The sequence below is a fragment of the Gymnodraco acuticeps genome, unplaced genomic scaffold (assembly GCF_902827175.1).
Source record: "Gymnodraco acuticeps unplaced genomic scaffold, fGymAcu1.1, whole genome shotgun sequence".
Classification (NCBI taxonomy): Eukaryota; Metazoa; Chordata; class Actinopteri; order Perciformes; family Bathydraconidae; genus Gymnodraco; species Gymnodraco acuticeps.
This window is the reverse complement of record NW_022991216.1, coordinates 5,330,899-5,350,707: the sequence shown is the minus strand read 5'-3', so window position 1 is coordinate 5,350,707 and position 19,809 is coordinate 5,330,899. Positions and strand designations below refer to the sequence as shown.

The 19,809-nt window shown below is 40.8% G+C and overlaps 1 protein-coding gene across 10 annotated transcripts in view; it reads left to right on the top strand.

The window, feature by feature from the left end:
* The window catches only part of LOC117561430 (RILP-like protein 1), a 33,371-nt gene that overhangs the window by 6,789 nt on the left and 6,773 nt on the right, over window positions 1-19,809 (top strand). For 3 of the 10 annotated variants that reach the window (XM_034238849.1, XM_034238847.1, XM_034238848.1), the window contains exons 1-4: window positions 7,574-8,132; window positions 12,577-12,724; window positions 16,196-16,314; window positions 18,963-19,184. In XM_034238849.1, the coding sequence (XP_034094740.1) occupies window positions 7,845-8,132; window positions 12,577-12,724; window positions 16,196-16,314; window positions 18,963-19,184 (777 nt within the window). In that variant the 5' untranslated portion in view covers window positions 7,574-7,844. Of the gene's footprint in view, window positions 1-350; window positions 438-529; window positions 638-727; window positions 865-1,197; window positions 1,309-1,484; window positions 1,544-1,648; window positions 1,680-1,862; window positions 1,926-2,149; window positions 2,251-2,346; window positions 2,453-2,715; window positions 2,840-4,515; window positions 4,578-4,662; window positions 5,560-6,062; window positions 6,318-7,573; window positions 8,133-12,576; window positions 12,725-16,195; window positions 16,315-18,962; window positions 19,185-19,613; window positions 19,776-19,809 lie in introns of those variants that run through there. The other 7 variants (XM_034238843.1, XM_034238845.1, XM_034238844.1 and 4 more) reach the window with 7 other exon arrangements.

Below are 19,809 nucleotides of genomic sequence, written 5' to 3'. Positions count from 1 at the left end.
GGAACATCCTAAATATAATAGAAGAAAAAAATGAAAATAAAAACGAACAATCCAAAGACAAATATATGTATTTACTTAAAACTGTATGTACATAATACTTAAAGTAATTATTAAATTAAGTACTGACAATAATAGCATCACTTGCTTTCATTTTAGATTAAGTTGACATTCATTTGATAACACGTTATTTATATCCCATCAACGGAACATTTAAAAGCAGTATATAAACATTTATTAAATTGTTTTAAATTCACCATGATATCCTCCTACATTATGTATATAATACATCTTAGAATTGCTCAATGCTTTTTCGTATCATTTCCCATTTCAATTTTCTTTCTCTTTGTCAGATTATTTGATAAACCGAGCTGAAATCACTCTGGGTTCTATTGACAAAATGCAGCAGAGTCACGTGGTTTACCTGGGAAACAGGAATGGTGAGTGAACTGTGCTTGTGTTCTGATTTAGAGGTAAAGTATGTTTGTTTTCGATGACGAGTGTATGTAAGGCTCCTCCCTCTTGTTTTTAGATGCCAGTGGTTTGCTGAGAGCGGTCACACAGTTCTCCCACCTCACTGCTGACACCATTGTCAACGGAGCAGCAACATCTCACTCTGCTCCCACCGACCAGGCCGACCGTAAGAGACACACTCACACGGAAACTGAAAAGGCATAAACTAAATACAGTATGAACAAACAGTAAACACTCCGGTTTCCTTCTCATGCAGATTTGACTGACAGCTGTCGGGATTGTGCAAATCACTGCCTTCAGTTCTTGAAAGATCTAAAGATTCAGGCCAGTTTACAGCGAGCAGATCCCTCCGCCGTGCGCTTCACTGTCCAACGCCTCCTCGGGTTGGCACAGGTGACACAGATTTTACCTTCATCAGAGTAATAAGAGCAAACAGCTATTGATAGCAATTCATATTTTATTTTTTGAATTACTTTATGCTGGGTAGCTGGTCAAATTCATCAAGGGATCAAGAAGGTCTTATGTTAACCTTTCATAATACTTCAGAATGTATTTGTATATTAGGTGTAGCATTGTTGGTGGGAAGCTTAAAAGTAACTTAAGCTTTCATACAAATGTAGTGGTGAAAAAGTACAGATTTTTGTACCTGGAAAAAAAAGTATTTGTATACTGTAACTAAGTATTTGCTGCTGAATTTCTGACGCGTACTTGATCAATCCTGTTTAGGGTCTGCGTCCAACAGGACAGGATCTGCAAAAAGGAGAGCTGGGATACCTGGTGGATAAAGAAATGATCGCCACATCAACTGCCATTGAAGAGGCTGTGCTGAGAATGAGCGTAAGGACACATCATAATGGATAAACCTGACAAACTCTGGACCACACACACACACACACACACACTCACTCACTCACTCACTCACTCACTCACTCACTCACTCACTCACTCACTCACTCACTCATACATACACTTTGTGATTCTTAACTATTCTGTTTCAAACTTCTGTTTCTCAGGAGATAATGAATCAGGCAAAGAAAGACACTTCTGGCATCAAACTGGAGGTCAACCAGAGGTAAGAAAAATACTGTATTGTTCTAAATTAGTAAATGTTTTCTAATCTTCTCTCCATCAGTTTCTTACCAGCACCTGTGGGATGTTTTTCTGTTTTTCATTACAGTATCCTGGGATCCTGTTCAGACCTGATGAAGGTAAGAAATGTGTCTTTACTTTTTTTTTTTTTTTTACTTTTTATGTATTCAACAAATATATAACATACATGGAGATGTACCTAAACATCACACCCGTGTCTTTACTTTTACAATACATTTCTGTGAACTTCTGTGATTTATGTTCACTCAGAGTTTCTCCTGATCTCCTTTTTTCCTCTCCAGGCTGTTCACATGCTGGTTACAGCTTCTGCTGACCTGCAAAAAGACATTGTGGAAGGAGGCAGGGTGAGTCACAAAAAGGAGAAATTACAGCTGAGTTTCAAACCTTCTCCGGCAACATTATAAGCAAAAGTAACACTTAAGAGATGATTTAAGAGTTGTGTTAGAGATGTAAATTGATGTTGACAATATGGCAGTTCTGCATTTTTTTTTTTTTAATGTGGGTGAAGTATTCAAGAAGAAACCATAGTTCAATGTTCTTTATACTGACACTTTTGCTCTTCCTGTAGGGAGCAGCGTCTGTTACAGAATTTTATGGCAAGAACTCTCGCTGGACAGAGGGACTCATCTCTGCCTCTAAAGCTGTTGGCTGGGGCGCCACACAGCTGCTGTAAGTGTCCAAGAATAACATACTGTACAATATTAGTCATATATTCTGAATCCCTATATATTGAACCTGTACTGTTCTTCACTTCTTTGCTATCAGAGACTCAGCGGACCGGGTGGTGGCTGAAAAAGGAGCGTACGAGGAGCTCATCGCGTGTTCACATGAGATCGCTGGGAGCACAGCTCAGCTCCTTGCTGCCTCAAAGGTACAAAGTCAAGTCAAAATGGTTCTGTTAGCAGGAAAAGCAGTCTGATCTCCATAAAGGTAACTGGTGGTGTTTTTAAAAAAAAATCCTAAATGTTGCTGTTGTGTATTGTTTTCTTAAGTAATTTCTGGTATTATTCAGGCAAATAGACACATATTCATTATAAATGTAAAACTTGTTTGGATAGCAGTACGTTGTTTTTAGGAGCACTTTGGATGTATGGAGATGTAGATGAATGCTGAAGTGCTGCTTTGTTATTTTAGGTGAAGGCCGACCGTAACAACAAGAAGCTGCTGACCCTGAAGCAGGCCTCGCGCCATGTTAATAACATGGCTGCTGTGGTCGTCACCTCCACCAAACACGGGCAGGAGAAGATCTCTGACCCAAGTGAGAGGGGATGTTTTATTATAATTCATCCTGCAGTGAACATGTCTGTTAACTCATTCCCAGTAGTGGAATGTAACTACGTACACTTACTCAAGTAACGTACTTTGACATTCTTCTCTCAAGTATTGGAACTTAACTCTTTATACCCTTTCTCCTTAGCATTTAAGAGGCAAATGATGTAATTTTTACTCCACTACATTGATTATTTTTCTTGTAATGACGTATGTTTAGACTTTAGTTTTTCTACTTTTGCTTAAAGGTCCCATGTCATGGCCATTTCTACTGATCATAATTCCATTGTTGAGGTCTACTAGAATAGATTTACATTGTTCAATGTTCCACAATCACATTGGTTTCTCATACAGCATCTCTGTAAGTCTGTATAGTCTGTGTATTCACTCTCTGTCCTACACGCCTTGTTGGAGCTCCTGCCCCCCCCCCCCTCCCTATGAGCCCACTGTGCTCTGATTGGTCAGCTCGCCCACTCTGTCCTGATGAGTCCACCACCGTTACAGCGGGACATCAGTGTTTATGGTTTACAATGGTTAGCAACCAGAAAATGACACCAGTAATGACAAACGGATGAGAATGCTGCGTGGGGTCTGGGTGCCGTGTTGGCGGGACGTTGCGGGGCTCGCTGCGGGGCTCGCTGCGGGGCTCGCTGCGGGGCTCGCTGCGGGGCTCACTGCTCCGCCCTTTGAGGCTCGAGGAGCCGTCAGTATGAGCTGTATTACTGGTGTCGTGTCCTGGTTGCTGCTTGGGGTCTGTGTGCCATGCCAGCGGACACCGCGGAGCTCAGGCAGAGTGAGTGTGTGTATGTGCGGAGCTATATCCAGCATCCAGGGAAACAGAGCGGGAAATCCACCTCACACTGTCCGCTCCGGGGGCCTCACGGGGCGGACTCCTGAGCTGCTCGGGAGTCCACCCTGGCAGAGGGTGTGTCTATTGTTCTGTAGCTGTGTGCCAATTGGTCCATTTGGACTTAGTGACGTCAATAGACCCTGGAAGAAACAAATGGAAAAAGAAAAATCTCCAACGAGGCGTTCTGGGGCAGCATAGACAGGTATTTTCTGTGTTAGAGTTTTACTCGCTACAGGGTGTACTTTGAGGGTTTGTGACTTTGCAGACCGTTTACATGCAGAAAAAGCTACATAACACACAAGGGGACGGGTAATAACCGGGAAAGCATGACATGGGACCTTTAAGTAAAGGACCCGAGTACTTATTCCACCGCTGGGAAACATAAGATTGTTTTTAGGATATTTACATTTTGACTTTATGAATCTTATTATGGAGCTGGAGAAATATTCACCTAAATCGTCAGGATTCATCCTCTGGGAAAAAAAAAAATTAAAAAAAAGGAGGGGCGGTTTTGGTCGTTGGTCATCAGATCAAGGGGCGTTGGTGAACTCCAGTTTGAATCCCGCCTCGGCCGCCACTGCGTCAGGCCGTTGTGTCCTTGGGCAAGACACTTTACCCGCATTTGCTCCTGTGGGTAATGTCCGCAGTAATGACTCTTACATGTCTAATATGTGTAATGTGTACTTGTAAAGCGCTTTGAGCACCTGTAAAAGCGCTCTAATAAAAAATGTAATGCATTATTATTTATTATTATTATTAAATGTAACAGCAATCTATCAACTGGTTTACTGATAATTGATGTGATGTCTTTGCAGTTTTGATGGACTTCTCTGGCAGATCTTTGATCAAACTGAAAACAGAGGAGATGGAAACTCAGGTGAGGCTTTCAAGTCCCAAAATGTATCATCTTGATATTATTTGTTGTCGATTGGAGGTCGCTTATGATGTTTTAAATCTCTCAGGTGCGGGTGCTGCAGCTGGAGAGCCAGCTGGAGCAGGAGAGGGTCCGTCTGGGGGAGCTGAGGAAGAGGCACTATGAGCTCCACTCCTCTGTCGATGAAGCAGACGAAGATCCCGACAGCTTCCCACCACCACCACCACCTACTCTGCTCGATTCCCCGACAGCAAATCAGTCCATCCCACAGACACAGCCTTACATAACCACACATACTAATCCGTTTGCACCGTCTCAAACACAGCCTCAGTCATACACACCAACACTACCACAGGCACAAACCTACACCCCTTCCACCTCTTCTCAAATCTACACCCCTTCCACCTCTTCTCAAATCTACACCCCTTCCACCTCTTCTCAAATCTACACCCCTTCCCTAACTACCACCTCTTCTCAAATCTACACCCCTTCCCTAACTACCACCTCTTCTCAAATCTACACCCCTTCCCTAACTACCACCTCTTCTCAAATCTACACCCCTGCCCTAACTACCACCTCTTCTCAAATCTACACCCCTTCCACCTCTTCTCAAATCTACACCCCTTCCTTAACTTCCACTTCTTCTCAACTCTACACTCCTTCCCAGACTTCTACTTCCTCTCAAATCCACACCCCTTCCCAAATGTATACCCCTCCTCAGACCTACACACCCTCTCAGCCTTTCATTCCGTCTCAGCCCTACACACCTCAGCCCTACACACCTCAGCCCTACATACCAAGCACGACTTACTTAAACCCTCAGTCTTACTCGCTATCAACGCCCTCCACTCAAACCTCCCCCAGCCTCTCTCGGCCTCAGTCTCCGTCTCTGGCCCGGGCAGACCCGCAGAACGCAGAGACCGTCAAACCAGCCTCAAGAAAACCCAACATCTTTACCAAATCTGGAAACTTGTTGAAGAATGCGGTGAGTACCTTTTATAAAACGTTCTGCTCGAGCTGGATATTCATGATGTATGCTTAAAGGGATGATTCACCCACAAAATAATCTTTTGAATTGCAATTACTCACCACGTGTTACCTTGAATTATTTAATTTTGCTACCTCAATGGTGGACGCATAATCCAAAAACCTGAACAAATTCTTGATGAGTTGGATTAATTTGAGGACTCATATAAAAACTGCAATATTAGATTAAACATCTGTTTAGAAACTTTTGCAGTATAATCCAAGCCTCTTATATCATGTCTGAAGATCACTCGCTTTGCAAAAGTGTTTTAGGTAGTATGTGTACTTGCAGAAAGCCTCCATTTACTTAAAAAAAGAATCTCCATTTTTGGATTCTTCATTACCGTGGAGTTTTCTTGAAGCATTCAAGGTAACACATGGTAAGTAAATAATATACAAATGGTCATTAAGAGGATATATTGAGTAAATGGTTTATAACTGGGTCTTTTTTTTAAATTACAGTTCAAAAGAGGTGAAACTGGAACAGGGGAGTCTTGAATCCTGACTGAAGAAGAATCTGACATTTCAATTAAAAATCAGTGCAAATATAAATCGCTGATTTAAATCAAATGTTATCTCTCTGGAAAAAAATGTTCACTTAATTGTGCAAATGTATATTTTCCAACTTATTTTGTAATAATACGGAAGCCTATTTTATGTTTATGATTGCTGTTGTATACTGAGTTGATTTAATAAATATCATCAAATCATCTAAGGCAGAATGTACAATGTGTTTCCTCTCATTTCTGCTTTGCAGGGATTCAACTATATCCCCCATTATTTACATACTTTTAGCAGTTTAGTAGTAGTTAAGTAAACGACCTGCATACTTGTTCCTAACCAGTGAAGGTCTATTCATGCTGTCATTTATTCTCACAGCGACCTCATCTGTCTGTTATGTTTGTCATGCGCAATACAAACTGCAATCTCACCACTATGGAAGTGGCCACTGTGCACGGACCAGTAAAGCTGCGTCCAGTTAGAATATTGTAGTAGGGATAGATACCGGAATAAGACATCAACGCCTTCAAAGTAAAAGCATACTAAAAGATGATTGCAAGGCAGATTTCTACAAACCAATCACCAGTTAAACCTGGTTCACATTACTCTTCACATGGGTGTAATGCGCCATCGAGCTAATATTCCCAAATGTTTGAGTCTCACTTTCATGTTTGTACTTTTTATTTAATTTCCTTTACTTAAGAATATACACTGACTAAGCTAATTGCAAAATCTGAACAAAAGTAATCCGGTATTTAAGACTAGATTTCCACAACAGGGTTATGTGATGATGTGGGACCGATCGTGGGGCCTCCAAGAAACTTTTTTCCTTTGTAGTTTTTCTGAAAATTAAGATTTAATTTTTTTACCAAATTCCATTATTGTTTAAGATTACCTATGTGAAATGAACATACTTTTTTGCTTTCACTTTTTACTTTAAAAATGTAAATTATCTTGTTAATGTTAACGATTGTGTATATTTTTACTACTTTGTATATTTTCCGATTTTAATGTAGGCTATTCTGTTTATTTCACCTTTACAATTTTGCACTGCCTGAGTTTGACATATGTGACAAATTGAATATCCTTTAATCTTGAATATTGTATCAATAACCGAAATCTGTAGAGGTCGGACACGACTTCAACCACATGTGGTATTTCAAGCCAATCTTAATCTGTAAGGTTTCTATAACAGTCAAGGAAGGATGCGTTTCTAAAATGTTCGTGTATCGAATTACTCATATAAAGTAGGCCTACCTCAAAATTGGTTAGTAATACAGCATACATATATATATATATATATATATATAAATATATACTAAATTACTTAACACCACTAGTGAAAAATAAAACATTGCCATATATTGTACATGACATGTACAAAGAGACAAAGATACACAAATTGTTGCGGCCAAGATTTTATTTAGAAATGTGTAGCCGGAAGTATCCTATTTCAATATGGCGGACTTTACAGTAGCTAACAGCAGGGACACGGGCAGGACAGCGATGGGCCACAGCCGATATTTATCAAACAAATCAAACTAACGCCCGGACTAAGCCGCTAGAGATGGATAAACGATAGTTACGGTGTTTAAACCGGCTTTACGGTGTATCTGTTTGTAGTTTTTAAGTGTAAAGCGGTAGAGTTACGCTAACTTAGCAGAATTGTTCTTCCAGGGGTAGGAAGTTTGCTGCGGCGGAGGAAACAATATAGGAAACCGGGGAGGGCCGAGCTGTCCCGACATGGAGGACTCCGGGTCGGCCCTGGAGAAAAATGTCGCCGACCTCACGGTCATGGACGTGTACGACATCGCAGCGGTGGTGGGCCAGGAGTTTGAGCGGATCATAGACCAGTACGGCTGCGAGGCTCTGTCCAGGCTCATGCCCAAAGTGGTGCGGGTGTTGGAGATCCTGGAGGTGATGGTGAGCCGCAACTGCATCAGCCCGGAGACCGAGGAGCTGCGGCTGGAGCTGGACAAGCTGAGGCTGGAGAGGATGGACCGGCAGGAGAAGGAGAAGAAGCACCGAAAGGTCTGACAGCCTGTCAATCAGTGTTACACTTATTCAAGCAGGACATGTAGATGTAATCTGCTGCTGACATGTTGTTCTCCTATTCATGCATGCACACAAATAAATCAACTGAAACAGGGTCACAAAGTCAAGTTAACATTTACTACTGTAAAACAGTAGTGCATTACAAGTTATAGTCCTGAATGAAAAAGTAAAAGTTCCAATACCATTATAAAATATAATACTCCATTACAAGTAAAGAATAAACCAACCATAACAGAGCCACAAAGTGTCCAATTCCATTACAAAAAAATAATACTGTAAAGAAAATCTTTATGAGTAAAAGTACCAATACTACTGTTAGAATATCAATAACAAGTAACAGTCCTGATTTTAAATGTTAATAAAAGCCAAGTAGTATTTCACATACAATGAATTTGCTTTGGTGTATAATGGAGCATACATAACACAGTAAGACAATTCAAATGTAAAAATCATAGAACTTCTGAAAAAATATTAGGAAAATATTATTGTCATAAACAACTATGAAAGAAAGAAACTGTTTACAATAAATATACAATTATGAAAAAGGGAAATACTATATATATTTAACAAATAACTATGAAAAAACTGTGCAGTTTAAGAGGTAGCATTGTGCAGAATTGTGCAAAGATAATTCTAGGAATGTGCAAAACAAGTGGGAAATAATAGACGATTGTTACTCATGCGTTTGAGGAGCATTTTACTGCTTTAGTTAGCTCATCTTTAACTATTCCCTGGATTCATCTGCTGGTTGTTTAATTGATTAGGCTATACATTAATGGTTTGTAACATGTAGGAAGATAGTGAGAAGTGCTCATCATAAATACCTGGAGCTCAAAGACATATTCAGTGCTCTATACCAAAAGAGCAGCAAGTTGTCACATTAAGAAGCTGAAACCATGAAATGTTTGGCAGGTCTTAGACACCTACAAAGTTACTTGATTAAACTCCCCCAGTCGGTTACTTCCTGTTTGTTTAGCTACAGATGATGTCAGCTGATGGGAAATATCTCCCTGACTCAACAGGAAACTCTTCACACCCCAGTTATATTAGTCAAATATGTGATTTGTTTCCAACTTGTCATCCAAGAAAATATTGTATTACTCGCTAGACATTACTTTTAAGAGGTCAAAAGCCAAAATGGGAAAAAATACATTGACTGCTGTAGGTCAAAAGGAATACTTCAACTGAATTTTACTCTCAAAAAGATGCATGAACTCTGATTAAACTCAGTGTTTAGTATCACAGACACTGTTGAAATAGTGTTGCTATTTTAAAGTGTCATAAAGAAGTTGATATGCTTGTTTCTCGTGACAGTGAGTGAGCGATGTTGAACAGTCAGCGGTTCACTGATTAACCGTGTCTCATGAGTGTGATAAAGCCGATGTTTCTGGAGGTAACAGTCAGCTTACATGATCTTTCCTTGGAAAACACAACATATACAGCAGAAATACATGCTGCATAACTCTGCAAACAAAGTATTCTGGGGTGGGAAAAGGAAGGCAACCAGGAGTATCACTTTGAGTTATCTGAACTTGTGGACTTATTGATTAATTATTCAAAGGTTTTATATGTCACATGCTCAAACACAGGCAACAAACTAGCAAAAAATCAGTGTCCCATAAACAATATTGATTAAAATAAGAGCAAACACGAGCATTAGGGAAATGAATTATCTAAGCAACAGTCCCAAACCAACAGATATTTAATTTATTATCATGTCTGACAAAAAATGTTTGAGAAAACTAAAGTTACATTTTTAGCATCAACCTACAACATGCAAAAGTCTAGCCATATTTCATTATAATTATACGGAGTATCCATATCATTGTGAAATTACTTTTTGAAGTTTAGCAGTTGTTTTTGCATCAGATGAAAACAAGTTGTGGATTGAATCTTTTCCTTCTTTCAACTGGTTCATTGTTAATAGAGATGATCCGATCACCTGATCGGGGATCGGAGCCGATCACCTGATCGGGGATCGGAGCCGATCACGTGATTTTCAAAAGATCAGAATCGGGAGAAAAAAATCAGGGATCGGGAATTTTTTTTTTATATACATTTTTTACATTTTATTTAATGTTACAAAACAAAAATGACCATGTTCACGTCTTAAAGTCATCCTGAGGCCTTAGTTTTGGTTTAAAATTACACAACATCATGTATGTGTTGCTTCTTTCGGGCTTGTTTTCAGACCTGGTTGCTTATTCTCTCAAATCTGGCAACAGAGTGGGCGCAGTGTCTAATAGTAGCAGTAAGCTAACGAGAGGCTACGTTCAGCTGGTGACTCGGGACAGAGAAAATGTCAGGAGTTTGGAAGTATTATAAAATTGAAAGCGAAGGCAGTGTAACAGCCAGATGCAATGTTTGCAAGAAGGAGGTTCCGCGTGGTGGAAAGAACAGAGCTACGTTCAACACGACCAATCTAATACGCCACCTGAGAAACAAACACCAACAACAACACGACGAGTACACAACGGCCACTCAGGTAACGGCACTGAAACAAGTGAACAACCGACACTTTCAGAGACTTTTAAAAGGAAGGAGAAACTGCCCAGAACAGTGAAAAGGCCAAACAAATAACAGCCAAGATAGCTGAATTCATCGCGTTGGATGACCAGCCGTTATCTGTTACCTTTTTTTTCTCTTAATGCATTGCATAAAGATCGGATCGGGAAAAATCGGTATCGGCAGATTGTCAAAATCAAATGATCGGAATCGGATCGGGAGCAAAAAAAGGTGATCGGGACATCCCTAATTGTTAACATTGCATATAATCAGATCTCGACATGGCTCCTCAGTAGGGATGGGTATCGTTTGAAATTTATCGATTCCGATTTCGATTCCGGTTCTGCTTATCGATTCCGGTTCTTATCGATTCCCCGTTTCGATTCCAAAATTGTAAAATAAAGAGGTCAAACGTTTAGATAACAAAAATATATTTATTCTTAAAAGCTTTAACTGAAATTGTTACTAAAAAATATACATGCAATACAAATGTATTGCACAATAGCTGTGCTTTATTTTAACGGAGCTATGCCTGTGGCAAGCTATTAACAGGCATTACACTTTGCCTTTTCTTTTTCTTTTTTAGTGTAGTGGAGCCTCACTTCAGAGCGTTACCGCGACCTATCTTTGGTGTTATGAAGTGACTGAGCTCGTGAAATGTCTACGGGAGGGCGGGGGAGCATCGCTGCGGGGCAACTGTGGACCTCTGTCGCCTGTCAGCGCAATTTATATGATGCCGTTTAAAAAAATGAAGGGCGGTGCCGGCCGTCAGCGTACCGAGCCGGCCGTCAACGGCCCGCTGACGACCGGCCGTTCTGTGATTCTCCAGGTCCGCCCTGTATTCCACCGGGTCACCGCAGCACCGCGGTGCAGACGGACCCGCTGGAATACAGGGTCTACCGCGTTTAGGAACCGTTAAGCAGAACCGAAATTGTGTATTTTGTATGGGTACCCGGTACCCGGCATTTTCTTATTGGTTCTCATCTGGAACCGAGTTTCGGTTCCCAACCCTACTCCTCAGTCATGCTGCCTGGCATGTAATATCATCATGTGTGAAACAGAATCACATTCAAGAGCACAATCAACTTCTTATTATACAGATGGGTGCACAATTAAAGAAAAAACTTGATTTAACGAGCAGAGAAACATAGTGACGGCTGTTGATTTAATACAGAGCAAAAAGGTCACTAAACAATTTGATGGAAACTGTCCAAGTAGAAGTATTAGGTATTTTATATAAGTAGTGATACTGCTCTGTGAAAATACTTTACAAATACTTCCAAGTAGACATCTGCATTCAAAACTGTGTACGTTCATCAGCCAAATGTACCTAAACTATACATATATTAGTGCTGCTTTAATGTGTATGTTGCATTTTTACTGCTGTGGCTAACTCATGTTCAGCTGATCCTAGAGGGTTTTAACACATAAAGAAACACTATGTATATTCCTGTTGCACTGTTGGAGGAGCCTGGGAATTAAGTTGTTCATTGCCATATCTACCCTGTAGCTAATGTGCACATGACAATAAACCCTTGAAACTTGAAACACTTTATCCTTCAGTTTACCACACACATTGATAGTCAGATAAAACCAGTGGAGTACAAATATAATATTTTGCTCTGTTGTGGAGAAGAGTTATGAAAAATTGCATAAAATACTCAATTTCATTACAAGTAGCTCCCGTTTGTATTCAAGTACAGCACTTGTGTAATTGTACTTAGTCACATTGCACCTCTGTGGATGTCTGAACAAACAGCGATCCATCAAATATTTGTTGAAATAATCAAATCTTGACCAAATTGAAGGACAAAGACACTGACCGCATCATACAGAGTCTGTGTCTAAATAACACATATTCAATAATGTTTTACATAACACTTAATACAGTATGTGTATGTGTTTCTGAGTGCAGGAGCTGGAGCTGGTGGAGGACGTGTGGAGAGGAGAAGCTCAGGACCTGCTCTCTCAGATCGCTCAGCTGCAGGAGGAGAACAAGTCCCTCCTCACCAACATGTCCAACAAAGACCCCATGAGTGAGGAGGACCTGCAGAGGCATGAGGGTGAGGAGGACAGACCAGACTGTAGACTCAGACTGAAACACAGGAAGCATTTTGGTCTTTGGACTGTTGTTTAAATCGAACAAGACACCTAAATATTTCCCTTTCTGGGAAATGCTGATTGACTTTTCTAAAAAAAAGGATATTTTAAAGTCCAAGTGATTGAACGATATAGTCAGCAGATTAATCAATAATGCAGCCAGTAGTGGAAGAAGTACTCGGATCTTTCAATTATGTGTACAGGAAATATGAACCTAGAGCAGTGTTTCTCAAACTTTTTCACACCAAGGACCACTTAACCAATAAAAAAACACTTGCGGACCACCTAACTCCACAAATATCCAAAATCGCATCGTTTTTCTGGAACAGATTACAAATCGCCTGAAAATGGTACAAACAAGTGGCAGCAAGTGTGATGAAGGTGTTGCGCTGGGCTATATCATGCAATCGAAAGTGAAACTTTAGCGCGCTCCATTGCGGAGATATTCCCGCGAGAGTGCGGAAAACTTAAATGTATTTATTTCAAATGTGAAATGTTACCAATATACTCACGGACCACTAGGGGGCGCTCACGGACAACCAGTGGTCACACTTTGAGAAGCACTGACCTAGAGTAATTAGAGGGTTAGCTTAGTTTAGCACAGTGGTTCTCAAAGTGTGGGGTGCAGAGGCATGCCAGGGGGGGCGCGAGAGACCAGGAGGAAAAACGGTTATAAAAAAAAGATTTAAAAAAAAAAAAATCATCATTTCAAAAATGATTGATTCGAAAAGAATATGATGCAGTACAGTACTATTACTAGGGGTGCACATAACTTGTTTGCCCTGGTTCTCAAAGGAGCACCTGGAGATGTTGCTTGGTGCTCATCCTTAAATTGAAATAAATAAACCGGTCTTTATTTGTCAGACACACGGCACAGAACACACAGAGGTGAACACAGAACACACAGAGGTGAACACAGAACACACATGCAGAGGTGAACACAAGACAACATTAGCACGACCAGTAATCCTACAAGCTGTCATCACTACCCTCCTGACTGTTCTCCTCACTGTCTTCCTCTCTGTCAGACATGGTAGCTGATGATGTAGGCCTACTTCTTTCTCTCTGGTTGAGTCTGCGATTAGATGCTTGCATCCACAAGTCAACAGCTGGGTTTGGGTCGAAAGTCCAGTTTTAAAAGGATACGTTTGGTTACTGTCCTATAGTATACATTGGAATGATTTCAAACCTGTTTATCCCAATAATTATAAAGGAGTGCCTTGAAAATATGTGTTTACATAAATTGTGACCAAACCGTTTGAACTTAGACTAAAGTGAACTATTTAAACACTCAAGAGTCCTTTACCTCACTGAGCTGTAGTTATCAGCCTCTCAGTCTGACTGGAGAGGACTCTCCCTCCACATCATTGTAGAAACATCTTCTTCTTCCGTTAGAGCAGCTAGCACCAGATGCTAATAACAACAGCGCCCTCCCTTTCTCCCTCGCTCACTCCCACGCTCACTCGCATTTTGGCTGTGAGCTGCGGGCGCCAGATAAGCCAACATCCCCCATTTTCATCACTTACAGCGCCCATCGTACAGGGCAAATGAAAAGTGTAACCGGGGTGAAAAGGGTGTTACATTTACTTAATTATAATGTTGTTATATCAAGGCCGAAAATTAGGATGAGCACCAACGGTCAAAAATGTTTTTTTCCTTCCCAGAACTACCAGCGCAGCGCCTCCACAGATCTGGCGCCCTAGGCGAAAATCAACGCCAGTGCTACGGGCCGGCCCTGAGTTCATATGCAACTCGCAAATATCTTTTTGTCGCAAATGCGCCTTTTTTCAAATGACCCGGTGCTCTTTTTTTGGCCGAGGTGCGCATGCGCACCTGCGCACCAGTTATGTGCAGCCCTGACTATTACGTCTGGGTCTCTGTGTTTCATTAAAGCTCGGCTCTGTGTGTGTGTGTGTGGAACGAGCCATTTTGTGTGCACGAGAGAGAGAGCGCACCAGTACCGGAGATCGTTGTTGTTAGCTTCTGGTGCTAGCGAGCTACGCTAACGGATATAAGGAGTTTTTTCAACAACAAGGTGGAGGAGAGTCCTCTCCTGTCAGACTGAGAGGCTCAGTGAGCTAAAGGACTCTCTCAGTGTTATCTCAGTGGGTCTCAAACGTTTTGGTCACCATTAATGTAAACAATTATTTCCGAGGCACACGTTTATATGATCATTATAGTTATACAAAAAATAAGAGAATAAATGAAAAACAGCTATGAAATACTATATGACAGTAAAACAATAATAAAGTTTAAAAGGGTGATTTGTAAAATGTCCATAAAGAAAAAGTAAATCTGTTTACAGTTCTGTTTCATCTGGGTGTTGAGAGAGGATTCCATAGATCTCTTCATGTTGCTCTCAAAGTGCACCAGATTGATGCATTTAACTTCAATATTTAAAAATAAATCTTCCCGGGGGAGCTTGCCCCCGGACCCCCCTATGTGAGGTCCACACACCACCTATAAAAATAGCACTTTACTCCTGCTTAGACCTATATGCCGTGAGCTGATTATCGAGCCTTCATTGTAACAGTTGCGGGAACACTGTGTATATGCGTGGGGATTGTTGCAGTAGAACATTCCACTGTAGCGCCCAGTACATTAATGGGAAACCCTAAATGTTTGAGCTCCCTCTATGAAACGTCAAGCTACCCCACAGCACCCCCAAAATAAATCTCTGGCGCAGCCACTGAGCCTGACTATTTGTGTTGGGGGGGCCCGACTTTTTTTTTTCTCCAACTGACAGAAAAAGTTTGAGAACCACTGTCTTAGCATAATGACTTGAAGCAGTTGGGAACAGTTAGCCTGATTCTGTCTGAAGTTAAGGAAATCTAAAGCCTTTTAATTAACAAGTTGTATCTTATTTGTTTATATTTATTTTAACATGAATATTCATTTTGTCTTAATCCAGACAAGAAAGCAAATCATCTCCCAAAGTGTTGGAATATTACTTAATACAATGAAGCTAGCAAGACTTACATTATATTTGCTACCTGTTGTTTGTGCTCTTCAGAAATCCTTCACTAACATTTTTTACTGCCCTCCTCTCTCTATCACACACACACACACACACACACACACACACACACACACACACACACACACACACACACAAAGAAGTCCTTCTCTTGTGTCTGACTGCGAGCCAGTCTTGTCTTTGCATCAGAGGCTCTTTCGTGGTTTCATACAGAGGACACAGTCACCCTGACCACAGACCAGCCTCAGTTTCCAGACACACCTGCTTGACACACATACACACATTACCTCATGCATTCATGCTTGTCTGCACATGAATCACGGTTCCCTATGTACAACTCAATAACTTTTATCTTCCAATTAAAATTAAATAAATACATATTTATGATCTAAATCTGCCTGCTTGTTTTTGCCTGTGTGTTCACTCCCTCCTCACCGCCTGCTCTCTGTGGTCACAGGTATGACGGAGAGGGAGAGGCAGGTGATGAAGAAACTCAAGGAAGTGGTGGACAAGCAGAGAGACGAGATCCGAGCCAAGGACCGAGAGCTCACACTGAAGAACGAGGACATAGAAGCAGTGAGGGGACATACATTGGCTCTATTATGTTTTGATAAAGCTCCAAAAACGTTCATTATTTTGATGGTTTAGTAGTGGTATTTTTGATGGTATCACATTGGTTATTTGATTATCTTGCATAGCTGCAGTATTTCTTCCTGTAGGAGCTGCAGGGATTAGTAAGCTCTGCCAGCTGTAAGCCTTTGGGCAGATGATCTGTTTGATCATGTGTCGACACACCTGGCGTAGATCTGCACTTCTAATTGAATGAGTCAAACATTTAGTGGACAAAAATACAAAACAAATATACGCGCTATACAATTTTGCTAGTCTCAGCTTCTCCAACTGGAATACAAACATGTCATGTTTATGTTTGAATCAGAATAAATGATATGTGATTTCCTCTTTGCAGGGGCGGATCTAGACAAATATTCATGAGTGGCAAGAGGGTGGCATCCCCATGCTGATTTAATCGCAGTCATATCAATCAATGTTAACTTGGAAAGCCACAATATTTATTTTAACTCAATAACATAGGTGACATTATTGTGGCACATCAAGCCTTAAATATAAATATATAAGGTGGCAGAATTAATTTAATGAATTTTAACTGAACAATAACTGAATGAGTTTGTCTCACTCTTAGACCAGCAGGGGTACCAAATCTATGCAGACTGCTACAATAAGTATATTAATTAACTGTCTCGTCGATGTTTGTCTAAATTAATATGCTATTAGCTGTCAATCACTGTTATGATTCACATATTCAGTGTTATTATTATTAAAACTATATTTTTTGGAGGAGTTAATGATGAATGTTCCTCAAGATGCTTGCTCACCCTCCTTCAAATTTGAAAGACAAGTAATTACTATCATATATCAAAATAATCAAAAGAACAGTTCAGCGCCCCTCAACTTCATTGCAAACAGTTACAACCTTGACTTTACATCAGAAAGAACAAACATTAAAGAAGTGAATCATCAGTTAGGGTTAAAAAACGTGTATTCAGCTAAAACATAAACATTGCTGCAGTTATTATCCAGTGGAAAGTCCTTACCTACTGGCCTAGTTAAATCAAAGTGGTTACTTTTTTTTGGCTGGGCAGTGAAGTTTTACACACCGTCTTATTTGACTTTCTCAGGACTTGAAACTGTTTTTTGGGGGCAGACCCCCACAAAGAAAAAACAATATTTACACACGTACGGTCATCATCTTAACAGTTTATTATTCTCATCGATTCATCCGTGAGCAGAGCATCAAGTTGGCACGCCTATTACAGCTGAATGTGGCGATTCCATCTTGTTCAGCAAAACGCCTCACAAACGTATTAAGATTTAAAGCTATGGTGCGTTTTGATTCAATGCTGAGTACAGCCTGAAGAACATATCGAGGATTAAAAAACTAATGTCACAACAGGACTTAGAAAAGCTTGTCCATGCTTTTATCTTTAGTAGACTCGACTACTGCAATAGTGTATTCACAGGGCTGACAACAAAATCCATCAGAAAACTGCAGCTGATTCAGAGCGCTGCTGCACGTGTCCTCACTAACATTAAAAGAGTGGATCACAACAGTCCGGTTCTGAAATCTTTACATTGGCTTCCAGTCGGCCAAAGAATTGATTTTAAATTACTATTGCTAGTTTTTAAATCATTACATGGTTTAGGACCAAAGTACATTGTTGAACTCCTGCATAATTACGAGCCATCAAGGTGCCTCAGGTCTTATGGGACTGGTCTGCTATCGGTTCCGAGAGTAACAACAAAACATGGAGAGGCAGCATTTAGCTATTATGCCCCGACACTCTGGAATAAACTACCCAAATCTTGCACGTCCGCAGAAACGCTTACTATTTTTAAATCGAGACTAAAAACATATCTCTTTGCCGCTGCTTTTAATTGAGATGATCATATTCGCACTACAGTATGCCTTTTAAACATGTATTGTATACCTGTGGTGTTTATTTTAATTATTTTATTATCTTTGCTTTGTAATGCCTGTTATAAAATGCCATTATATATGTGTTTTTACTGTATGTATTCCTAAAAAGTCTTTTAATTTGTTTTGTAAAGCACTTTGAATTGTCGCGTACAGAAAAGTGCTATATAAATAAACTTGCCTTGCCTTACAGCCAAACTTGACAGGCTCTTCTCTGTCATTGTAGACCGCAAATATCTCATTCCTTCCGTCTACTTGGATCCGAAATACTTCTCGTTTTGCGCCGTCCCCGCGTTCAAATGAAATCGCCGCCAATCATATTTCCAGGCTCGCGCCAGGGCCGGGGGAGGGGTTACAAGGCGCTCTTGTGCTGCATTCACTTGCACTCGGACATTAGAGATTTTCTCTCATAAATGTCCGATGAGCCACAACTTTTCTTTCAAAACCAAGCTGCCACCAACTGGGGTGGCAGCTTGGGTGGCAAGGTATTTTTCTGAGGTGGCTGCCACCCCGTGCCACCCTGTAGAACCGCCACTGCCTCTTTGAGACTTTTTGTTGAAAAGTCTTTATCCTTCGCTGACTTCTTAGAAACCAAATGTTGGGGCACATCACTTATACACATATGATACAGGTGTTTATAAAATAAATCTGCCCTAATGCAGCTTTAAAATATATTTGTACCTTTTATATTTTTGTACCCATCCTCCCTTGTTTATCCGTGTTTCTGCAGCTCCAGCAGCAGCAGTCTCGCCTCATAAAAATCAACCACGACCTGCGCCATAAAATCTCCGTGGTGGAGGCTCAGGGGAAGGCCCTGATAGAGCAGAAGGTGGAGCTGGAGGCCGGGGCTCAGGCGCGGGGACAGGAAGTTGGAGCCCTTCGACAGGAAGTTACACGATTAAGGGCTCAGAATCCAGAGGAAACACCTCCTCAACCCCCGTCACCTGCAGAGGTAACACATTGAAAAAACATTGAGAGTGAGGTCTGAGTCTCAATTTTATATTTAAGTTTTAGGTAGTGTAACAAACCACAGCAAAGTATCTATAATAAAATATGACCTGATATTATTGTGATAACGTAGACGTTAATGGAGTCCTGTCAATATAAGAACTGTGCATTAAGGGTTACATTTGTGTCTATTGTTACCCTCTTTCTCTCCTAACCTTTCTGTATTGTCTCCTATCTCAAAAGGTTAAACTGCCAAAAGAAAATGAAAAAAAAGTATATATAGTCTGATCACTTTCACTTGAAAACTTTTCGTCAAATATAATAACTACATTTCCAATTGAAGCCGTTAAGCTATTACCCAAAACAGCAAAAAGAGAGATAATCAACAGGTAGGATGCTGTAAACAGATATTAAGTGTCTTTTACTCCACCAGCGTGGTGGAGCTGCCACAGTGGTGGGGGGGGCAGAGGGCTGGTCAGACAGAGCTGCCCCCTCTGAGCTGATGTTGGGGGGCTTTGACTCTCCCCTGTATGGCTCCCTCAGCCCAGAGAGACACGAGGAAGGGGATGAGGAGGACGAGGCAGTGTTGCTTTGGGTAATACTGAAGTGCTAGTTAGCAACCCAGAGTG